This window comes from Myotis lucifugus, unplaced genomic scaffold (assembly GCF_000147115.1).
Source record: "Myotis lucifugus unplaced genomic scaffold, Myoluc2.0 scaffold_463, whole genome shotgun sequence".
Taxonomy (NCBI): Eukaryota; Metazoa; Chordata; class Mammalia; order Chiroptera; family Vespertilionidae; genus Myotis; species Myotis lucifugus.
In genome coordinates this window covers 39,304-56,625 of record NW_005871511.1, presented here as the reverse complement: position 1 = coordinate 56,625, position 17,322 = coordinate 39,304, and the positions used below count along the sequence as shown (strand labels likewise).

The 17,322-nt window shown below is 54.6% G+C and overlaps 1 protein-coding gene across 1 annotated transcript in view; it reads left to right on the top strand.

The window, feature by feature from the left end:
• The window catches only part of CCDC88C (coiled-coil domain containing 88C), a 108,944-nt gene that overhangs the window by 75,530 nt on the left and 16,092 nt on the right, over window positions 1-17,322 (top strand). Inside the window, 10 exon segments of the mRNA XM_006109700.3 lie at window positions 808-935; window positions 2,128-2,269; window positions 3,088-3,270; window positions 4,274-4,435; window positions 5,873-6,150; window positions 6,839-6,982; window positions 8,894-9,080; window positions 10,811-10,956; window positions 13,745-13,834; window positions 15,179-15,417. Of these exon segments, the coding sequence (XP_006109762.1) occupies window positions 808-935; window positions 2,128-2,269; window positions 3,088-3,270; window positions 4,274-4,435; window positions 5,873-6,150; window positions 6,839-6,982; window positions 8,894-9,080; window positions 10,811-10,956; window positions 13,745-13,834; window positions 15,179-15,417 (1,699 nt within the window).

Genomic DNA, 17,322 nt, shown 5'->3' with positions numbered 1-17,322 from the left:
TCCAGGTGACTCTCCTGGAAGCCTGTCACCTGTACTAGGACTCAGCCACTTTGATCTTACGGTGCCACCATCTCAACACAAGGTTTGGGCGGTTGCCAAGGCCGCTGGCAGGTTACACACCAGCTCTTCTCAGCTGCGGCTGGGAAGTGACCCAGGTCATTCCACATACAGCCCATCGGCTGGAACCGGTCACTTGGCTTCACCTAACTGCAGGGTGGCTGAGATTTGCCGGTGGGATGTCTGGGGAGCACGGTTCTCTGTCACACAGGTGGTCCGAGCCTGCGGATTTAGAGCGGGTAGGCATGCATGCAGATAGCTGTGACACCAGGTAGAAAATTGTAGCTACTGGAGAGCTACGAAGAGGTGTGGGAGCAGGTGGACTAGCTACGCCAACCACCTCAGTGAGAGCAGCACCTACTTTTGAAAAGTCAATCAAAACCAGAATTTAAAATGAAATCTTCCTCCTTTTCGGACTTGGTGTTCCAAATTCTCTGCAACGAGCATTTAATTACAGTCCACCCTAGAGGAGATCATTAGGATGTGAACCTACTAATCAGAGATCGACGTAACTATTTCCAACGCACGTTTGATTGTGCCTGGAGCTCAATGGATCCATCCTGGCGCACGGTGGTGTGGCCCGGTCGTCTGCACTGGCTGCAGGGGTGTGTTCACCCTTCTCTTTGGAAGAGGGGTTCACCCATCCCCATCAACCGCCTGCCCAGCCCCGGGGACTTGGGAAGGCACTGGCTCAGCCTTCAGAAGGGCCATGCGCTCCCGGCCCATGCTCGTCCCCTCCCTGTTCTCCAGGAGCTGGTGCTGGAGAAGCTGAAGAGTCAGCGGCTGACCAGCGAGCTGGACAAACTGGGCCAGGAGCTGGAGAAGGTCGGCCTCTGCAAGGAGCTGCTGCTGCAGGACGACAACAGCGACGGCGACAGGTGAGGCCCCTCCCCGTGAGGTCTGCAGGCTCCGCAGCCCGTGCGCAGCCCCCGCGTGCGCCCCGCCCCAGCTCCAAGCTCTGCTCCGTCTTCACAGCCCAGGGCCTGTCGTCCTTCACATCTAGGTCCTCTTCCTGGAGGTTCCCAAGGAGGAGAGGACGGACACTCTTGTCCATAAAAAGGCTACTTTTGCTTTTTTAATCGACGATTTTATTTTAGAGTAGTTTCAGGTTCACAGCAAAATCGAGGGGAAGGTATAGAGATTTCCCATAAGCCCCCTGCTCCCTGCCATCGGTGCAGCCTCCCCCACCATCACCAGCGCCCACCATGGTGGCCCACTTGTTACCTGATGGACCTGCACTGACACGGCCGTAGTTTAATTAGCGACCACTCCTGGTGAGCCTCGCGTGGGCTTGGAGAGATGGGTAATGACGTGTCCATCGTTGTAGTATACATGTTTTCACTGCCCTAACAGTCTTCTGTCCCACCTACTAGTATTTATCCCTCTCCAACACCCCAGCCCTTTAATTTAAAAAAAAAGCTTATTGCAGCCTTTTCCCGCATTGCTTTCCTACATGATCTCATTTTTCAAGGGAATCCAATGTCTTGGATTTTTTGCTGGACTTGTAACTGACGACATCCACGTGCTAGATAATAGCACGGTGACCTTGGGCATGGTGACCTTGGGCACATGGCCTAACCCAGTGGTTCTCAACGTTCTGGCCCTTTAAATACAGTTCCTCATGTTGTGACCCAACCATAAAATTATTTTCGTTGCTACTTCATAACTGTAATGTTGCTACTGTTATGAATCATAATGTAAATATCTGATAGGCAGGATGGTCTTAGGCAACCCCTGTGAAAGGGTCATTCGACCGCCAAAGGGGTCGAGACCCACAGGTTGAGAACCGCTGGCCTAACCTCTCTGAGGCTCAGTTTCCCCTTCTGTGAAAAGCCCGTGATGGCTCCTCCCTGTGGCGATGGTTGTACAACTGCCCAGTGATGTGTGCCGGTGTCGCAGGCGTGTTGACAGCAAGTCCCGGGGGGGCTCTGGCGGGATGGTCTGGGCCGCATGCTGTCCGGCGCCGAGGAAACCTGCCTGATCGGGGAGGGGTGTGTGGCGGCTGGGAGGTCGGGAGCTTGTGGGTGGAAAGGCAGACAAATGGTACTATTGCGTCTTCGTAATTTTCAGAAAATACAAGATCTTGGAGGGCAGGAATGAATTGGCATTAAAGACGACACTGGCCTTGAAAGAAGAAAAGATCGTGTTCCTGGAGGCTCAGGTGGAAGAGAAGGCCAGCCTGACCCGAGAGCTGCAGAAGGAGCTCCAGGTGGTAAGAGCTGCCGTGGGGACGGCGCTGGGTCCCGCCGGGAGGTCCCTGCCTCGCCCCTCCCCTCCCGGTGCCTCGCCCGGGCAGCAGAGGGGCAGCCTGGGCGCCCGCCTCATGGAGCAGGTGTGGGTGAGCCGCAGGGTCGGAGGGAGCTATTTCGGATCATGCCGTCAGGGCTGGACAACCAGAGAGTGAATCAGGTTTGGGGGAGAGGAGGTGAGATCTGGGGACCCTGGTGAGAACCTACTGGAACGGGCGTGGGGCCCCAGACAGTCTCATGGGCACCCTCGATGGGACACACAGGTGCACAGAGGCGCGTAAGGACGTGCAAGTCTGCTCCTGGCGCACACGTGCTATCCACATGCGTGCTGACCATACACGTGTTCTCCACACAGTGCTCTCCGCACACATGCACACAGGCACGTTTCTTGGTTGCGTGATTGGATAAGGAATCTAGAACAAAGCGATTCTAGAGCCGATAGGGGCTTTCTGACATCACCCGGTCCCTCTCCTCCCAGCGCACCTCCGTCTTAGGGAGTGGACCGCCGAGGCTCAGGGAGTGAGGAGACGTGCCTGTCGTGTGGCTAAAGTCAGGCTGGGGCAGGATGGGGTCCCAGGCGCCTGCCCTTCCTGTCATCTTTGGAGGAAGGAGAGCAGGACAGAGTGGGTGTCTCTACACCAGAGCTCCTGCAGGGTGTCCCCTTGTCCAGCCGCTGCGGGAGAGGGTGGGTGGGTGTGTGGGGGGCCGATCCCTGGCTGCCGCGGGCTCTGCGCCGGCCTCTTCCCGCCCCACATCTGCTTCTGTGCTCCTGTGCCCGCAGCTGAAGGAGAGCGAGCTCCTCAGGCAGAGCCGGGAGGGGAAGCACCTGCAGAACTCACTCAGACACCCTGCGGGGACCTCGGCAGCCGGTCACCAGGAGAAGGAGGGCTGGGGGCCGAGCCACAAGGAGGCCACCATGGAGCTGCTCCGGGTGAAGGACCGGGCCATCGAGCTGGAGCGGAACGTGAGTCGCTGCCCTGCCCCGTCGCGCAGGCCATCCCACTCCTCATCCTGGTGACACACCTCACGGGAAAGGGCAGCGGATGTAGAATCTGCTGACCTACCCGGGTCTAGCTGGACTCTTCTTGGTGTGTCCTGGCAGCTCCTGGGAGCTCTGGGTTCCTTCAGCGTTCCTCACGTAAGGGCGCGGTCACATTTCCCCACGGTGACCTGCCCTCCCCTGCCCATCAGACCTGGCCGGCCGCTCGTACGCCGGACTCTCCATCCTGCTGTGTCGGTGCTCTGTGCCAGGGTTGGCAAGCCAGGCCTGGCGCCTGCTCCTGTGAGAAGGTTTTACTGGAACAGACACGCCCTTGGTTTACCTGTCGTGTGGGCAGGGCTAAGTGATGGGGTAGCGACCACAGGGCTGGCACCCAAAATATTTCCTATCTGGCCCTTCACAGAAAAAAGTCAGCCAGTGTATGTGTGAACCCCTGATTTTATTGCACCACCTGACGGCGAGAAAGCTGAGACAGTCTGAGGCTTGACCAAGGTCCCAAGCTAGTGAGGTAGCCCATGGAGCCTGGCGACCCCCGGGCCCTGGCTCCTGGCCAGGTGGTGGCCGATGGGAGGTCTTGGTCAGCCCCTGGAGCACCAGCCACCTCATGGCCGCGGGCTTGGCCTCGCATCCTGCGCAAGCAGCTCACCGAGACGCACTCGCAGGTGTTCACCAGGAAACTAGGAAAAGCATTAAGAGCAAGGCCGCACTGCCTCTGCCTCACACTCACGCACCCCAGTTCCCGCAGAATCCCCTTCATGCGTGTTCTTTTCTGTCTTGAAAGCACATACCCCCAAATAGGTGTGTTTTTTCCCATTTCTGTGGATGGTTTTTTTCCAAGAGAGAACAGTCTCTCACCTGGAGGACGCAGGCTTTGACCCCCAAAGCATCCACTTCAGAGGGTTCCTTACAACTCAAGTACATGTGCCATTTGCCAGGGGGTGTCTGACGGCCTCGTGCTTCCCCCTAGAACGCGGCTCTGCAGGCCGAGAAGCAGCTGCTCAGGGACCAGCTGCAGCACCTGGAGACCCAGAACGTGGCCTTCAGCAGCCAGATCCTGACGCTGCAGAAGCAGAGCGCCTTCCTGCAGGAGCACAACACCACGCTGCAGACCCAGACGGCCAAGCTGCAGGTGATGCGCAGGGCCGAGCACGGGGCGTTGGGGTTCCCTGCGTCCTGTTGGGAACAGGCTCGTTGGAAACTGGTGCCTCGCCTCAGGGTCTTTGGCGGTGGCGATGGTTGGTGAGCCAGGTTCCGTGAGTGAGCATATGGCTGCGGCCTCGTCTGTTTCCCAGTCTCCTCCTGGAAACGTGCTTAGGGATGACTTGGAAAAGAGTCTCTGAGGTCGACAACGTTTGGCTCAAGAGTTGACCAGGCTTCTTTGCTGTCGGGCCCGGCAGAGCCTTTTTAAAGCTACTGTGCGTCTTTCACCTCCACCAGGGAAGTCGGGTGTGAAGGGGCTCCTGGGCTGGCGAGAGCATGGAGCAGAACTGGGCCACACAGGTTAGGGCAGGGGTCCTCAAACTTTTTAAACGGGGCCAGTTCACTGTCCCTCAGACCGTTGGAGGGCCGGACTATAGTCTAAAAAAAAACTATGAACAAATTCCTATGCACACGGCACATATCTTATTTTGAAGTAAAAAAACAAAACGGGAACAAATACAATATTTGTATTTGCATGTGGCCCGCGGGCCGTAGTTTGAGGACCCCTGGGTTAGGGCGTTGGTTTATAGTTATGTTAACAGATGTGGGAACACGCGTGATCGTTTATTAGTGCCGTGCCCGAGAAAAGTGTTTGAAAATATGTAACTCGGGGGTCAGGGACAGTAAACAGGAAGCCATTTGGCAAGGAGATTGGGATTTGTTCTGTTAAAATAAAATAGGGTCTTAGTTGGTAGTTTCGTTTTTGTTGTCTTGTTGCTGTTGTCGTGTCTTTGTCTGGCTTTGACATCAGGGTAATTCTGGCCTCAGAATGAGTTAGGACGGGTTTCTTCCTCTTCAATTTCCTGATAGTTTTGGATATTGGATGGTTCTGTAAATAGCAGGTTAAATTGGATGGTCGTGTTGTTCAGATTTTCTGATTTTCTATGTATTTAACTTCTAATAGGCTTTTAACAGTCGTCCAGGAGGGCACCCAAGGTGCTTATCCAGAGAAAGGGCATGATTGGCCCAAAGAAGGTCACGTGTGTGGGGAGGGGCGCAGACTCAGTTTAGCACCATGTGATGGTCCGTGTCTGCCGGACATCCCCTCAGGCAGAGCCGGGAGGGGGAGCACCTACAGAACTCGCTGAGACTCCCTGCGGGGACCTTGGTGGCCGGTCACCAGGAGGAGGGCTGGGGGCCAAGCCACAAGGAGGAGGGCCGGGCCCTTCCCAGTGCAGTTCCTTAAGTGCTGGTAGAACTGTCCTCAGCACGGCTGGGGTTTGCCTGCCCTGAGGGTCCCTGCTCTTTTGGTGTCTGCACTTGCCCTGCTCTTGGCCCCTCACTGCGTGCGGGGGTGCGGGGATGGGGAGTCGGTGGCTCCCTGGGGTCTGCGCCCAGTGAAGCATCACCTTCTCCGTCCCGGCAGGTGGAAAACTCCACCCTGAGCTCCCAGAGCGCCTCGCTCACCGCACAGTACACGCTGCTCCAGAACCAGCAGGCGGCCAAGGAGAGCGAGCATGAGAACCTGCAGAAGCAGCAGGAGCAGCTGGCGGCAGCCCACGAGGCCCTGCTGCAGGACCACGCGCGCCTGGGCGCGCTCCACGAGCACCTGTCTGTGGAACACGAGGCCCTCATCGGCCAGCACAGCCGCCTGAAGACGCTGCATCGGTCCCTGGAGCTGGAGCACAAGGCCCTCGGGGAGAGGTGCGTGCTGGGCTCCCCCAGGCTCAGTCCCCCTTCGCTCTGGCCCCTCGTGGTTCCCCTGGACCCGCTGCTTCACAGGAAGAGTGATGAATGGAACGTCCCCCTCAGCAATGTGGGGTTGGTGCAGCTGGAGGCTGAGGGGCAGGAGGGTCCCCGAGGGGAAAAGGGTGTGCCCAGCTGATCCCGGCTCAGGGAAACCATGTGTCAGCATTGGGGTCCCTGCTCCCCTGGGGACTCCTGCCCCCTCTTCCTCTTCCTCTTCTCTCCAACCAAGAACAAGGAGGGGACGTTCACCACAGCTGCCGATTTACAGGGACGTGCCTTGCCAGCTTCCAGGCCTTTTCTTCCCTGTCAAAGTCTCAGAGTCTGGGCTTTTTTTTTTTAATTTTAGAAACTTTTGAATATGTGATCATGGTTCCCCATGGGGTAACAGAGGGAGGCTGCTTTGACAGGGACTGGAAGGAACCCTACAGATACATCGGGTGGAAGGAGGGGGACGTGGCTCCGGGACCGGAGGAGACCCCCAGAGCTGGCCCAGTATGTGTCCCCTCTGCCATCCTCCCGTTCTCTGTCTGGCCCCGCTCCCTGCCCATCCCCGCCGCCCTCAGCTCTGCAGAGAGAAGCCGCTCACGGAGGCTGTGCCGTCTCCTGGGGTGTCCGTTCCTAGCAGGCGTGTTTCCCTCCTCAGGCACGAGGACCTGCTGAAGCACAAGGCGGAGCTGGAGGAGCTGGAGAAGGTATTGACCACTGAGCGGGAGGCCCTGCAGCAGGAGCAGAAGACCAACGCCATTGCCACCAGCGAGAACCAGAGGCTGCGGGGAGAGCTAGACAGGTAACCGCCTCTGCCCCCTGCAGTGGCCTCTGCCAGGTTTCATTCAGAGCAACTCACTCAGCACCCACTGAGCTAAGCTCGAGTCTCCTGGTGATGGTGTATTTTTACCAACCCTGTCATGGTCACAGCTGGACGGTCACAAGGTAAAGGCACGCCAGCTGGTGGCTGGGAGGGGAGGACTAGCGACACTGGGATGCTGCATTGTCTAGGCTTGGTGACCTCCCTCCCACCTTGATGATGGTGATGATTGTATCGGGCGAGGGCCCCTTCATCCTCTGACACCAGCCACCCCGTGAGGGAGAGGCGCTCGGTCCTCAGCATTCACACATTCCCTCTTGGTGAATTCGCCTGCTGGCTGAAATGCACTTGAACCCCCAAATCGGTAGCCGTAGCCTTTCATGGGCCTGCCCAGAGTGGGAGATACTGGAGTCGCCGATGGGCACATTGCAGGGGAGGCTGAACAAGACCTTTGGCTGCTGCCTTGTTTCAGCTCTCACACTGCAAACCGGTGTCCCTCTGTGGCCCATTGAGTGCCATGGAGTTCTGTTTTCGTGCTTTTTGGTGGCGATGTCGCTGTTTGAAATGGCCCCTAAGTGGAGTGCTGCAGTGCTGTCTAGTGTCCCCAAGGGCAAGTCTGCGCTGAGCCTCATGGGGAATAAAGGAGCGGCATTTGAGGTTCATTTTGGTCCAGGTTATGGTGCTCTTGGCTGTGAGTATATCACACAGGGCGTCTTGATGACTTGGTCGGTTGACAACAATGGCCAGAGACTCACAGGAACCAGCGGGGACAGTTTTAGTGTCCACTAAATGAGAGTTCTCGGTGGTTTGATAGGACATTATACCGTGAGTCATGAGAATTAACTGCACTATTGTTATTCCTTTAAAAAAAAAAAACAGATGAGGAAAGAGGCTCAGAGAGATTAAATAACTTGTTCAAGTTCATGTTCCTAGTTAGTGGCCCAGTCAGGATTCAAATCCAGGTCTTGTCTCAGCCCAGAGGCACAACCATATGAAGCCTTCCTTCCCACAGCCTTGTTTTAATATGTATTGGGGGCTGCAAACTCAGGTGCCTCCAGTGACCAGGCAGGTCCAGCCGGTGGGGAAGGAGTGTCCGCGTTAGAGCAGACCCTGGTGGGGAATACACACCCTCTGAGGGCTGTCATCTGGGAGGCAGGCCCGGGCTGCCAGGTCATTCTTTTGTTTATGCTCCCCGACTTCCCCCCCCGCCCCCCCGCCTCCCAAGAAGCTAGATATCGAAATGTTGATGTGAAACTTAAAATTTTTTAAATGTTGATAAACTAATTAATTTGCAAAAAAACTATGTGAGCCAAACTGGACACATCTGTGTTCAAATTGAGTCCATGAGCCTCTGGTCATGTGAGCTTTCTAGTATAAATCGTCCCCCAGGAAACCCAGTTGGGTGATGATGATGATGATGATGATGATTTCAGTGGATTTACATCATACTCAGAATCTCATATTTTATTTATCTCAGGAGTTGAAATTAGAAAGGGGCTTGGAATTGGAAGAAGAGCTGGGCATAGACATAGAGTTTTAACTGTCGGTGTCCAGCAAAAATGTTCTGATTCAATGTTTTTTAAAAGAGTTTTAATAGAACCCTTTTTTCCAAGTCGGCACGTCTGCCAAAGCCTTACACAGAAAGGACTTCCACAGGGATGCTCTGTTGAAGTGGTGTCCGCGCCTGCCTGTCCTGTCCCCCCAGCCCACAGAAGTGACCTGGGCTAGCCTCATAGAACCCCAACAGACACAGTTTGAAAACCGCTGATTTTGTCCAACCCTCATTTACACACGGGAAAAACTCAGAGAGTTGTGGTTTTGATTAAGGTGCACACCTGGGACGGAGGCTGGGAGCGCCCCTCAGCCCTTGGCCCTGTGGCTCTCGCCCTCCAGGGTCAGCTTCCTGCACCAGCAGCTGAAGGGGGAGTACGAGGAGCTGCACGCCCACACCAAGGAGCTGAAAACCTCACTGAACAACTCGCAGCTGGAGGTGAACCGCTGGCAGGCCCGGTACGACGAGCTGAAGGAGGAGCACCAGAGCATGGACCTCTCGCTGACCAAGCTGGACCACCACTGCGAGGTGAGGCCGGGGCGGGTGGCTCAGGACACGGGGCCTGTGCCCTGGGCGACAGCCGTGGCTCAGCCGGGTCGGAATGGGTCCTCATTGGCGTCTGTGCTCAAAGACTGTGTGAGTGTCACACAGAGGCCGAGGGGAAGCCAGAGGCATTTGAAGAAGACAAACCCCATGACTGGAGGGGATGTGTTAGAAACACCTTTCACCGGACCTTTGCTTTGTGCTGGGTCAGGTGGTGCATGGAAACAGCCCAGTACTGTTTTTTTGTGTGTGTTTTTTTAAATATATTTTTATTCATTTCACAGAGGAAGGGAGAGACAGAAACATCAATGATGAGAGCGAATCACCGATCAGCTGCCTCCTGCACGTCCCCCACTGGGGATTGAGCCCGCAACCCAGGCATGTGCCCTGACCTGGAATCGAACCATGACCTCCTGGTTCATAGGTCAATGCTCAACCACTCACTGAGCCACCCGTGCATGTACATTTTATCTCTGGCTGCTTTCCTGCTGTAATAACAGAGTTGAATAGCCGCAACAGCCAAGTCCTGTTTCATTTCCGAGCCCTCGGCTGAGCACTTAGCTCAGGGCTCACCGTGTCCTCTCATTTATTTCTCACAATGATGTTGTGAGCTGGGGTACCCATCTCGTCCCTCCTAAGTAGTGGGTTGCAACCCAGTTTGTGTGAAGCCAACGTTGCAACTTTCCTGCTACACCAACCGGGATGATATTCTAGAGCAGGAGCAGACCAACCTCAGCCCGAAATTCGGATCTAGCCCCCCGACCTGTTTTGACATATCTGTGAACCAAAAATAGCTTTTACAGTTTTTAATCGTTGGGAAAAATCAAAAGGATAATATTTGGTGACAAATGAAAACGGTATGAAATTTAGCTGTCTGTGTCCATGAGTAAAGTTTTTTGTTGTTTTTTAACACAGCCACACACATGCATGTACATTTTATCTCTGGCTGCTTTCCTGCTGTAATAACAGAGTTGAATAGCTGCAACAGAGACCATCACCCTGCCTGGAAAACTTAAAATATTTACTATCTCGCTTTTTACAGAAAAAGTGTGCTAGCCCCGCCTAGAGCAGAGATGTCCAATAGGAATATAATGCACGCCAACGTACATTATACAAAATTTTAAAAAAATAAAAGGAAACAGGTGGGATTAATTTTAGTTACATATTTTATTTAGCTGTTATATCTAAAATAGCACATGTAACCCCAAAAAGTTTATTAATGTTTTTGATTTTTTTTTTGAGAGAGAGAGGAAGAAACATTGATGAGAGAAACATGGATCGGTTGCCTCCTGCACGCCCTCCTACTGGGGATCGAGCCTGCAACGTAGGCATGTGCCCTGACCAGGAATCAAACTTGTGACCTCTTGGTGCTTGTGATGATGCTCAACCAACTGAGCCACACCAGCCGGACAGCTTATTAATGAGATGTTTTTAAATTATTAAATCCCCGGAATCTGTTGTATATCTTTGCACTTACGGCACGTCTCAGCTCAGACCGGCTGCGTTTTCTGTTGTATATCTTTGCACTTACGGCACGTCTCAGCTCAGACCGGCTGCACTTGGCCGTCCCCATGGCATTGGCTGTGTTGGTCATTCCCACTGGATACCGAAACGGCCCTCTTTGTGCACGTGGCCTTTTTCTTCTGGAAGTAGGTTCCCCGCAGTGGGATCACAGGGGCATGTGGTGTCTGAGACGTTGTCTGTGTGTGTTGTAGCTGCTCTCCCGCCTCAAGGGGAACTTGGAGGAAGAAAACCATCACCTTGTGAGCCAGATCCAGATGTTGAATGAGCAGAACCAGAGGCTTCTCGAGCAGAACATGGAGAACAAGGACCAGTACCACGAGGAGCAGAAGCAGTACATGTAAGGGCGTGGGCTGACCTGTCCACAAAGGGGCCCTGGCTTCCAGCCCCGCGCCTGGGCCTCGACATTCTGGGCAGAGAGCCCCCTGGCGCACTGGTGTCCCAAGGGCAAGGGGTCAGACCATCTTCCCAGCGCATCCTCCTCTCGTTTTCCTGGATTTTTGCAAATAGGGGTGGTTGGCTTTTCAGAGATACTGCCCACTGCCAGATGGTTCTTAATCTGCTCTTGGAATTCAGTTCAGTTTTAAAAATATGATGGCGGTAGAGTGGTGCCTAGGGAAGGAATTCAGATTGCGGGCCCAGCCCTTTCTGTGTGTTTTCCCTTAACAGGCTGGAGAGAGGGTCGTTGGTGCACCCTGGTTGTCCTCCCTCTGCCGACATGACACATTCCTGGCTTTGGCGTAGGCCCTGCGAGGTGCACAGAACCAGTGACCTGGTGGCCAGGAACTAGTAGGCGTGATGGGATGTGAGCAGAGCTGTGTGCACAGCAGACAGATGTTGAGGACCTTCATAGAGGCCTAGAAGGAAGCGTGGTGGTGGGAGTTGGGGTGCTGCTGCTGACCAGGATGGGGACAGGGCTGGCCGGTGGGGGGAAGTGACGGTGGAGCACGGGTAGCCTGGATGCAGGGAAGGTGCAGGCAGTGGCAGGAGGGAAGGCTGTAGCAGGCGGCGCTCAGTTGGGGAAGGCGTCCATGCCTGGCTAAGGAGTCCGGTTCACTGGGAAGTGAGTGTTTATGGGAAGCTGGTCTACAGGCCCAGGAGCTGCCAGAAAGGAGGGCGGGAGGAAGGGCCTTGGTGTTGGGAGCCTTGTGGTTGGAAGTCAAGTAACCCGAGATGCATCTTGTGGGTCGAGGGTGGTCTTCCCCCCTCGGTGCTGTGCTGCGGGACTGTCCTTCCTTGTGGTCAGGAATGGCTGGCCATGTGGGACAGAGGGACATGGCCACAGTGACCCCGGGGGCACTGTCCCAGCTCCCTGGGTAATGGGGCTGCTTTACTGTTCTCTTGGATTCTTCTGCTCGTCCACAGGTGGTTGCACCTACCCAGGATGGTTCACGTGGAAAGCACACTGTAGTTTTGGGGTAGAAATGACTGTGGCCTGAAGTTGGCTCTCTGTAACGCAGCGGGTAAAAATTACCAGCAGAGGTTGGGAAGATGCCAACTAGAAGATTCGGGTCCTGGTATCCAGGGGGTGATCTGATGATGGTTTTGCATTAGACATTCTGCAGGAGGCCAGGGAGATGTCAGGCTTGCTGAGCCTGCTCCGAGCTGAGTCTTCCCCAGTCCTGGGAGGGTGGTGCCTGCCCTCCGTGAGTTTGTGCGCCTGGAGTGGAGGGATGGTCAGAGCCAGACAGGAAAGCGCTCTAGCATAAGGCCCAGCAGCACGGCTGTGGGAAGAGAACAACACAGACTAGAAGAACAGATGCCGAGCAGGGTGGTCAGGGGCCTAGCGGTTTGCGAGCCATCACTTTTCATGGGCTCCTCACTTCATGATAAACTCTCGGGAAAGCCCTGGTGTTAGGTGGGACCTCGGCAGCTTCATGGCCGAAGGAGCCTGAGCAGCTGCCTTGATTGGAGGACTCATTTTCAAGCCAGGAATCCAGGATCTGAGCTGTCAGGGCCACAAGGTCCACGAGGGAACAGGACAGGAGCTGGCGGCCAGTGGGGGGGCACTCTGGGACAAGGGAAAACCAAAGCGTGCCGTGCGGCCTGTTTCAGGAAAGCCAGGCTCCCTCTCCCAGTGAGCAGGGGTGCCCTCCAGCGGCCCAGGGTTAAGAGGTGTCTCTGTTCCTTTCTGTGTTTGTGAAAATGTGAACTGATTGCCAGCAGAACTGAAGAGATGTTTGCTTCCCAACCTGGGTTTCTGGAACCTTCTGGAAAAGCGTTCAGAAGTTCCACCACATCTAAAGCGGCGCTTGGTTTGCAGGGCCTGCGTTCAGTCCCAGGAGGCACCCTGCGCTCAGCCGTGCCGCAGGCCCCACCGCTCCCTCTGGTCCTTCCAGGCCCGCTTTGCTCCTTATCTTCTCTGTCGGCCCCCGGAAGGTTTTGAGTTCGCTTCCGTGGCAGTATTACCAGAAACCCAGCATTGGAACGGGCTGAGGTCAGGGGTCTGACTTTGCTAAACTGACTTTTTTTTAAAATATATATTTTATTGATTTTCTACAGAGAGGAAGGGAGAGGGATAGAGAGTTAGAAACATCGATGAGAGAGAAACATCGATCAGCTGCCTTCTGCACACTCCCCACTGGGGATGTGCCCGCAACCAAGGTACATGCCCTTGACCAGAATCGAACCTGGGACCCTGAGTCTGCAGGCCGACGCTCTATCCACTGAGCCAAACCAGTCAGGGCTAAACGGACTTTTTTAACCTTAATGCCCATCTACCTCCCTGAGGGCAGCCCTCTCCCCACCACTAAAGGTATCGCTCGTCTGTACCCGCAGGAGCCAGCCTTGCCCTGTGTCCGGCCCGAGTGCCCAACATCCCGAGTTGAGCTGGCCGGAAAGTCCTCCTGGTCTCTGAGCTTGAGTTTCAGGTGGTTGGGGGTTTGTTCTTCTAAAATGATGTTCAACCCGATTCTCAGTGCTTCAGCAGGTCTCCTCCATGTGTTAGGTTCCCAGAGCCACGTCACGTGCTTCCATCCCCATGTTCCCCCTAGGCGATCACGACCATCATGAGCACCGTGATGTCCGAGTCCCAGAAAAATGCCGGCCCTTCTGGGCCAGGTCCCAGGTTGGGCCGATGTTTTATTTTAAAAAACCAAATTGTTTTTTCTTTCTTTTCTATTTTATAGAGACAAATTAAATGCCTTGCAGAGACAAAAGGAAAAACTGGAAGAAAAAATCATGGATCAGTACAAGTTCTATGATCCTGCTCCCAAGAAGTGAGTTGATTTAATGGCAGTAACTTAAGCACAGAAAGCTTGCTCTTTCACGAGTGGGGAAAGCTGTAGCATCTAGAGCAGTGACCAGTTGTTGGGCCCGCATCTTCCCGTCTATGGCAGGTCCGCTGTGCGCAGGTCTCCCAGCACTGAAAGAATTTAGAGTTTCTTTCGGTCCCGCCGTCCATACTCAGCGTTATCCTATGAGGGATGGCGAAGGCCAGCTGCCATGTCCTGTTGAAGGGGCAGAGAGTCTGTGGTTTCGAGCCACTAAAGCAGGACTATCAGGCTGTGTCTCCAGGTTTCAGGACCTAGAACGCCATGTTTCTGTTTTGGGAAGGAAGCGTGGGCCGGACTCCTGGGCCAGCACCCATGGTCTTCTGTCACAGGAACCTCTGGGTCTTCCCTACCTTCCTCTGGAGTCTCTGGACCCCAGGGTGGTTCACAAACACGTTCCCTTCTGCAGAGCAGCAGCCCAGGGGGTGGGCGGCTCGGTCCCCGAGGCTGCCGGCCTCCTCCGTGCAGCAGGGCTTCCCTGGCGCGGGCCTGAGCCCCAGGAGCTGGGCCTTCAGAGTGTCCTGTCCCAGCCCAGCCTTGAGGTCATATCACCATGAATCCTGCAAGGCCTCTCTGTTGGCATCACAGAACCACAGAATTTCCCACCTTCCGCCTGACCCTTCTGTTGACAGAGAAATTGAGGCATCGATGAGGAAATTAAACCGTTTGTGAGAGCACGGTGCTGTTCTGTGGCAGAGCCAGGATTAGAACCCACGTGTGGTGGTTCTTGTTAGATTAGAATGCCTCCGTTTCTGGTTAGCTGCAGTGTATTACCCTTTAACTTCACTGTTTTTAATTCAAGTGGCCCACTCTGCCCTGCCCTGTTCCCCCTCACCCAGACTCCTCAATACCGGGAATGGGCAAAGTATGCCAGCCCATGTCACCCGTTATTAACGCTGGCTGAAAATGAGGAGGTCCCTGACTCTTCCTGAAAGCGGCATTTTGATGGAAAGTGCCAACGAACATAGATCAGCACAGCACCTCTCCCTGCACTTTACAGCGATCGGGAGCTGAGAGCTGTATTTGAAGTTCAGTTTCCCGAGAGGCTAGTGTGGGTTCCTGCCACGATGAACGCTTCTACCGTCCCTACCACAGCTGCAAACTGTGTTCCACCCCTGAGCCCCACATCCGATGATCGTGGTGCTGGCCAAGAGCGCCAACCTTCTGAACCCCAAATTAACGGCCACTTCCCTGGCTGGTGATGGCAATCCCAGCTTGCGTCAGCACACCCAGTGACCTACCGGAGGGGCAGTGATGGTTGGCTGTGTCCTAAAAATCTACTTCTAATAGGAAAAACCACTGGATTGGAGCCAAAGCCTTAGTCAAATTAATCAAACCAAAGAAAGAGGGTCCCAGAGAACGACCGAAGTCAACCACAGACAGCCCTCCCTGGCCGCTGGAGTCCTCAGACCCGGCCTCGCCCAGTGCTGCTCAGCCTCCAAAATCACAGCCGGAGCCCCCGGAGGCCACGCCATCGTGCTCGAACTGGGTGGAAGAGCGAGATGCCCACAGTGTGCCTGTGGGAAAAGGTAGGAGGGTGACCTGGCTGCAGGCGGGAAATGAAGGGGAGGCCCTCAGGTCTCCCTCGTGGACAGGGCAGCACCAACGAGATGGCGTGCTGGGTGTGCACACGTGTGTAGGCGCCTGAAGGGGGTGTGCTCCCCCATCAGGTATGTGAACAGCCAAGTAGAAAATATAAACCCACGTCCGTGTTGTGGCAGTTTCGTCCCAGAACAATTTAGTTCCTTTAGCACGAGAAGCCCCGCCCATCACATACAGGTGGTGGGTCCTGGAATGTCCAGAGCGGATCTCCATACAGTTACCGCAGAGAGAGCCCCAGAGGGTAAGTTTTGGGGTGTCCTTGTATCTGCCGGGCCTGGGAGAAGCCATTTCCGGAGGGAGATCCCGGTGCATTTAACACGTGATGGACACGTGCAAGGTCTTCAGCACGGCCGGGCTGAGCTTTCCGTCCCTCTGAAAAGCAGGTGCGGTTCTCTTCTCCCGCCTTCCTGGCCTTGAGTCCTCCCACCAGGGGGCGCTGTACCTGGACATTTAGGGCTGTGGTCAGAGTGAGCCAGAGGTTCCAAAATGGGTTTCTAGTTGATGTGCTGCATATGTTTCATCGGATCTAAGAGGCTGGCAGTTGTAAGCTGTAGGACTGTGTGCTCATAGAAAGGAAATGAATTGGTGGTGGCAGTGACAATTTTGTCAGAATTGCCACCTAGCCGACAGTGATGCGAGAGATGCTCAAAGCTGCATCCTGACTTCAGAGATGTAAGGTTTGGGGGTGAAAACGTGCATTTTACAATCGATTAAACAAAGCCATCGTCTTAAACGTGGTTTCGTTTTCAAATTCACTTTTAAATATCACTGTGTACATTATTTACCCATAAACCTGCCCAACAAGCCCCCTGAGAAAGTAAATTTTATGAAGGACACTAGGGCTTTCTGAGGATCAGGGCCCTGCCTGAGACTCGTGTGCTCTCAGCGGCTGGCGTGACAGTAGCTGACAGGGCCCAGGGCCTGTGCCAAGCCGCCTTCTGAGTGTGACGTGTGCACAAGCCTCTCCGGGTGGCAGTCACCACTTCAAGTCCCGGTGTGTCACTGGAGAGGCTAAAATGAGGTGTGCACACGCATGCCCACTGTCTGGGGACTAGTGCTTGCATCCCCAGTCTTCACAGCAGGTGAATTAGGTCCAAAGCTCACGTGCAGGTCAATGATAATGAAGCTTTCATACTGGCTCCTTACATGTTGTGACATTTACCACCTCAACTTGTGTTATTGTCTAAACTGGCTTAATGACTATAATCAGCCTAATGGAGTTGGCAAACCTTTCAGAGAAAAAAGTGCTTGACTGATCCAAACTGTCGTTGGGGTCCATGAATGAGGTCAGTGGTAAATATGAGTAACGGCAGCCGTGCAATGGTGCTTCCTGGGCTCAGCGCCCTTTAGGTAGTTGACCTGCTCTATCTATCGCCTTTGGTTCTAACTGCCGGGTGAGGTCGGCACCGTTCCTGTCCCTGTTCAGAGCTGGGAAAGTGAGGTTTGCCAGGGTTAAGCACTGGCCCAGAGAGTAAGTGTTGGAGCTGGGATCCGAACCCAGGTCTGACGGATAAGGGGCCTGAACTTTAACCCCTGTGAGCACTGCCTGCACTTCAAGCTGCTTTGGTCCCTGAAGATGCTGAACCCGCCTGGGGCCCCAGCATTGAGTAGTGGGTCCTGATCCTGTGGTGGGAGCTGTGGTCAGCAGGTGGCGCTGTGGGGAAAGAAGTAACGGAGGTTCCTCTATGGCAGGGGTTCTCAACCTTGGCTGCACATTAGAATCACCTGGGAATCTTCTTAAAATCCTGATTTCTGGGCCTCATCCTCTAGAAATTCTGTTTCTTTGTTACTAATGTTGTGGCCCCACCCCATAACAAGATTCCCAGGTGATT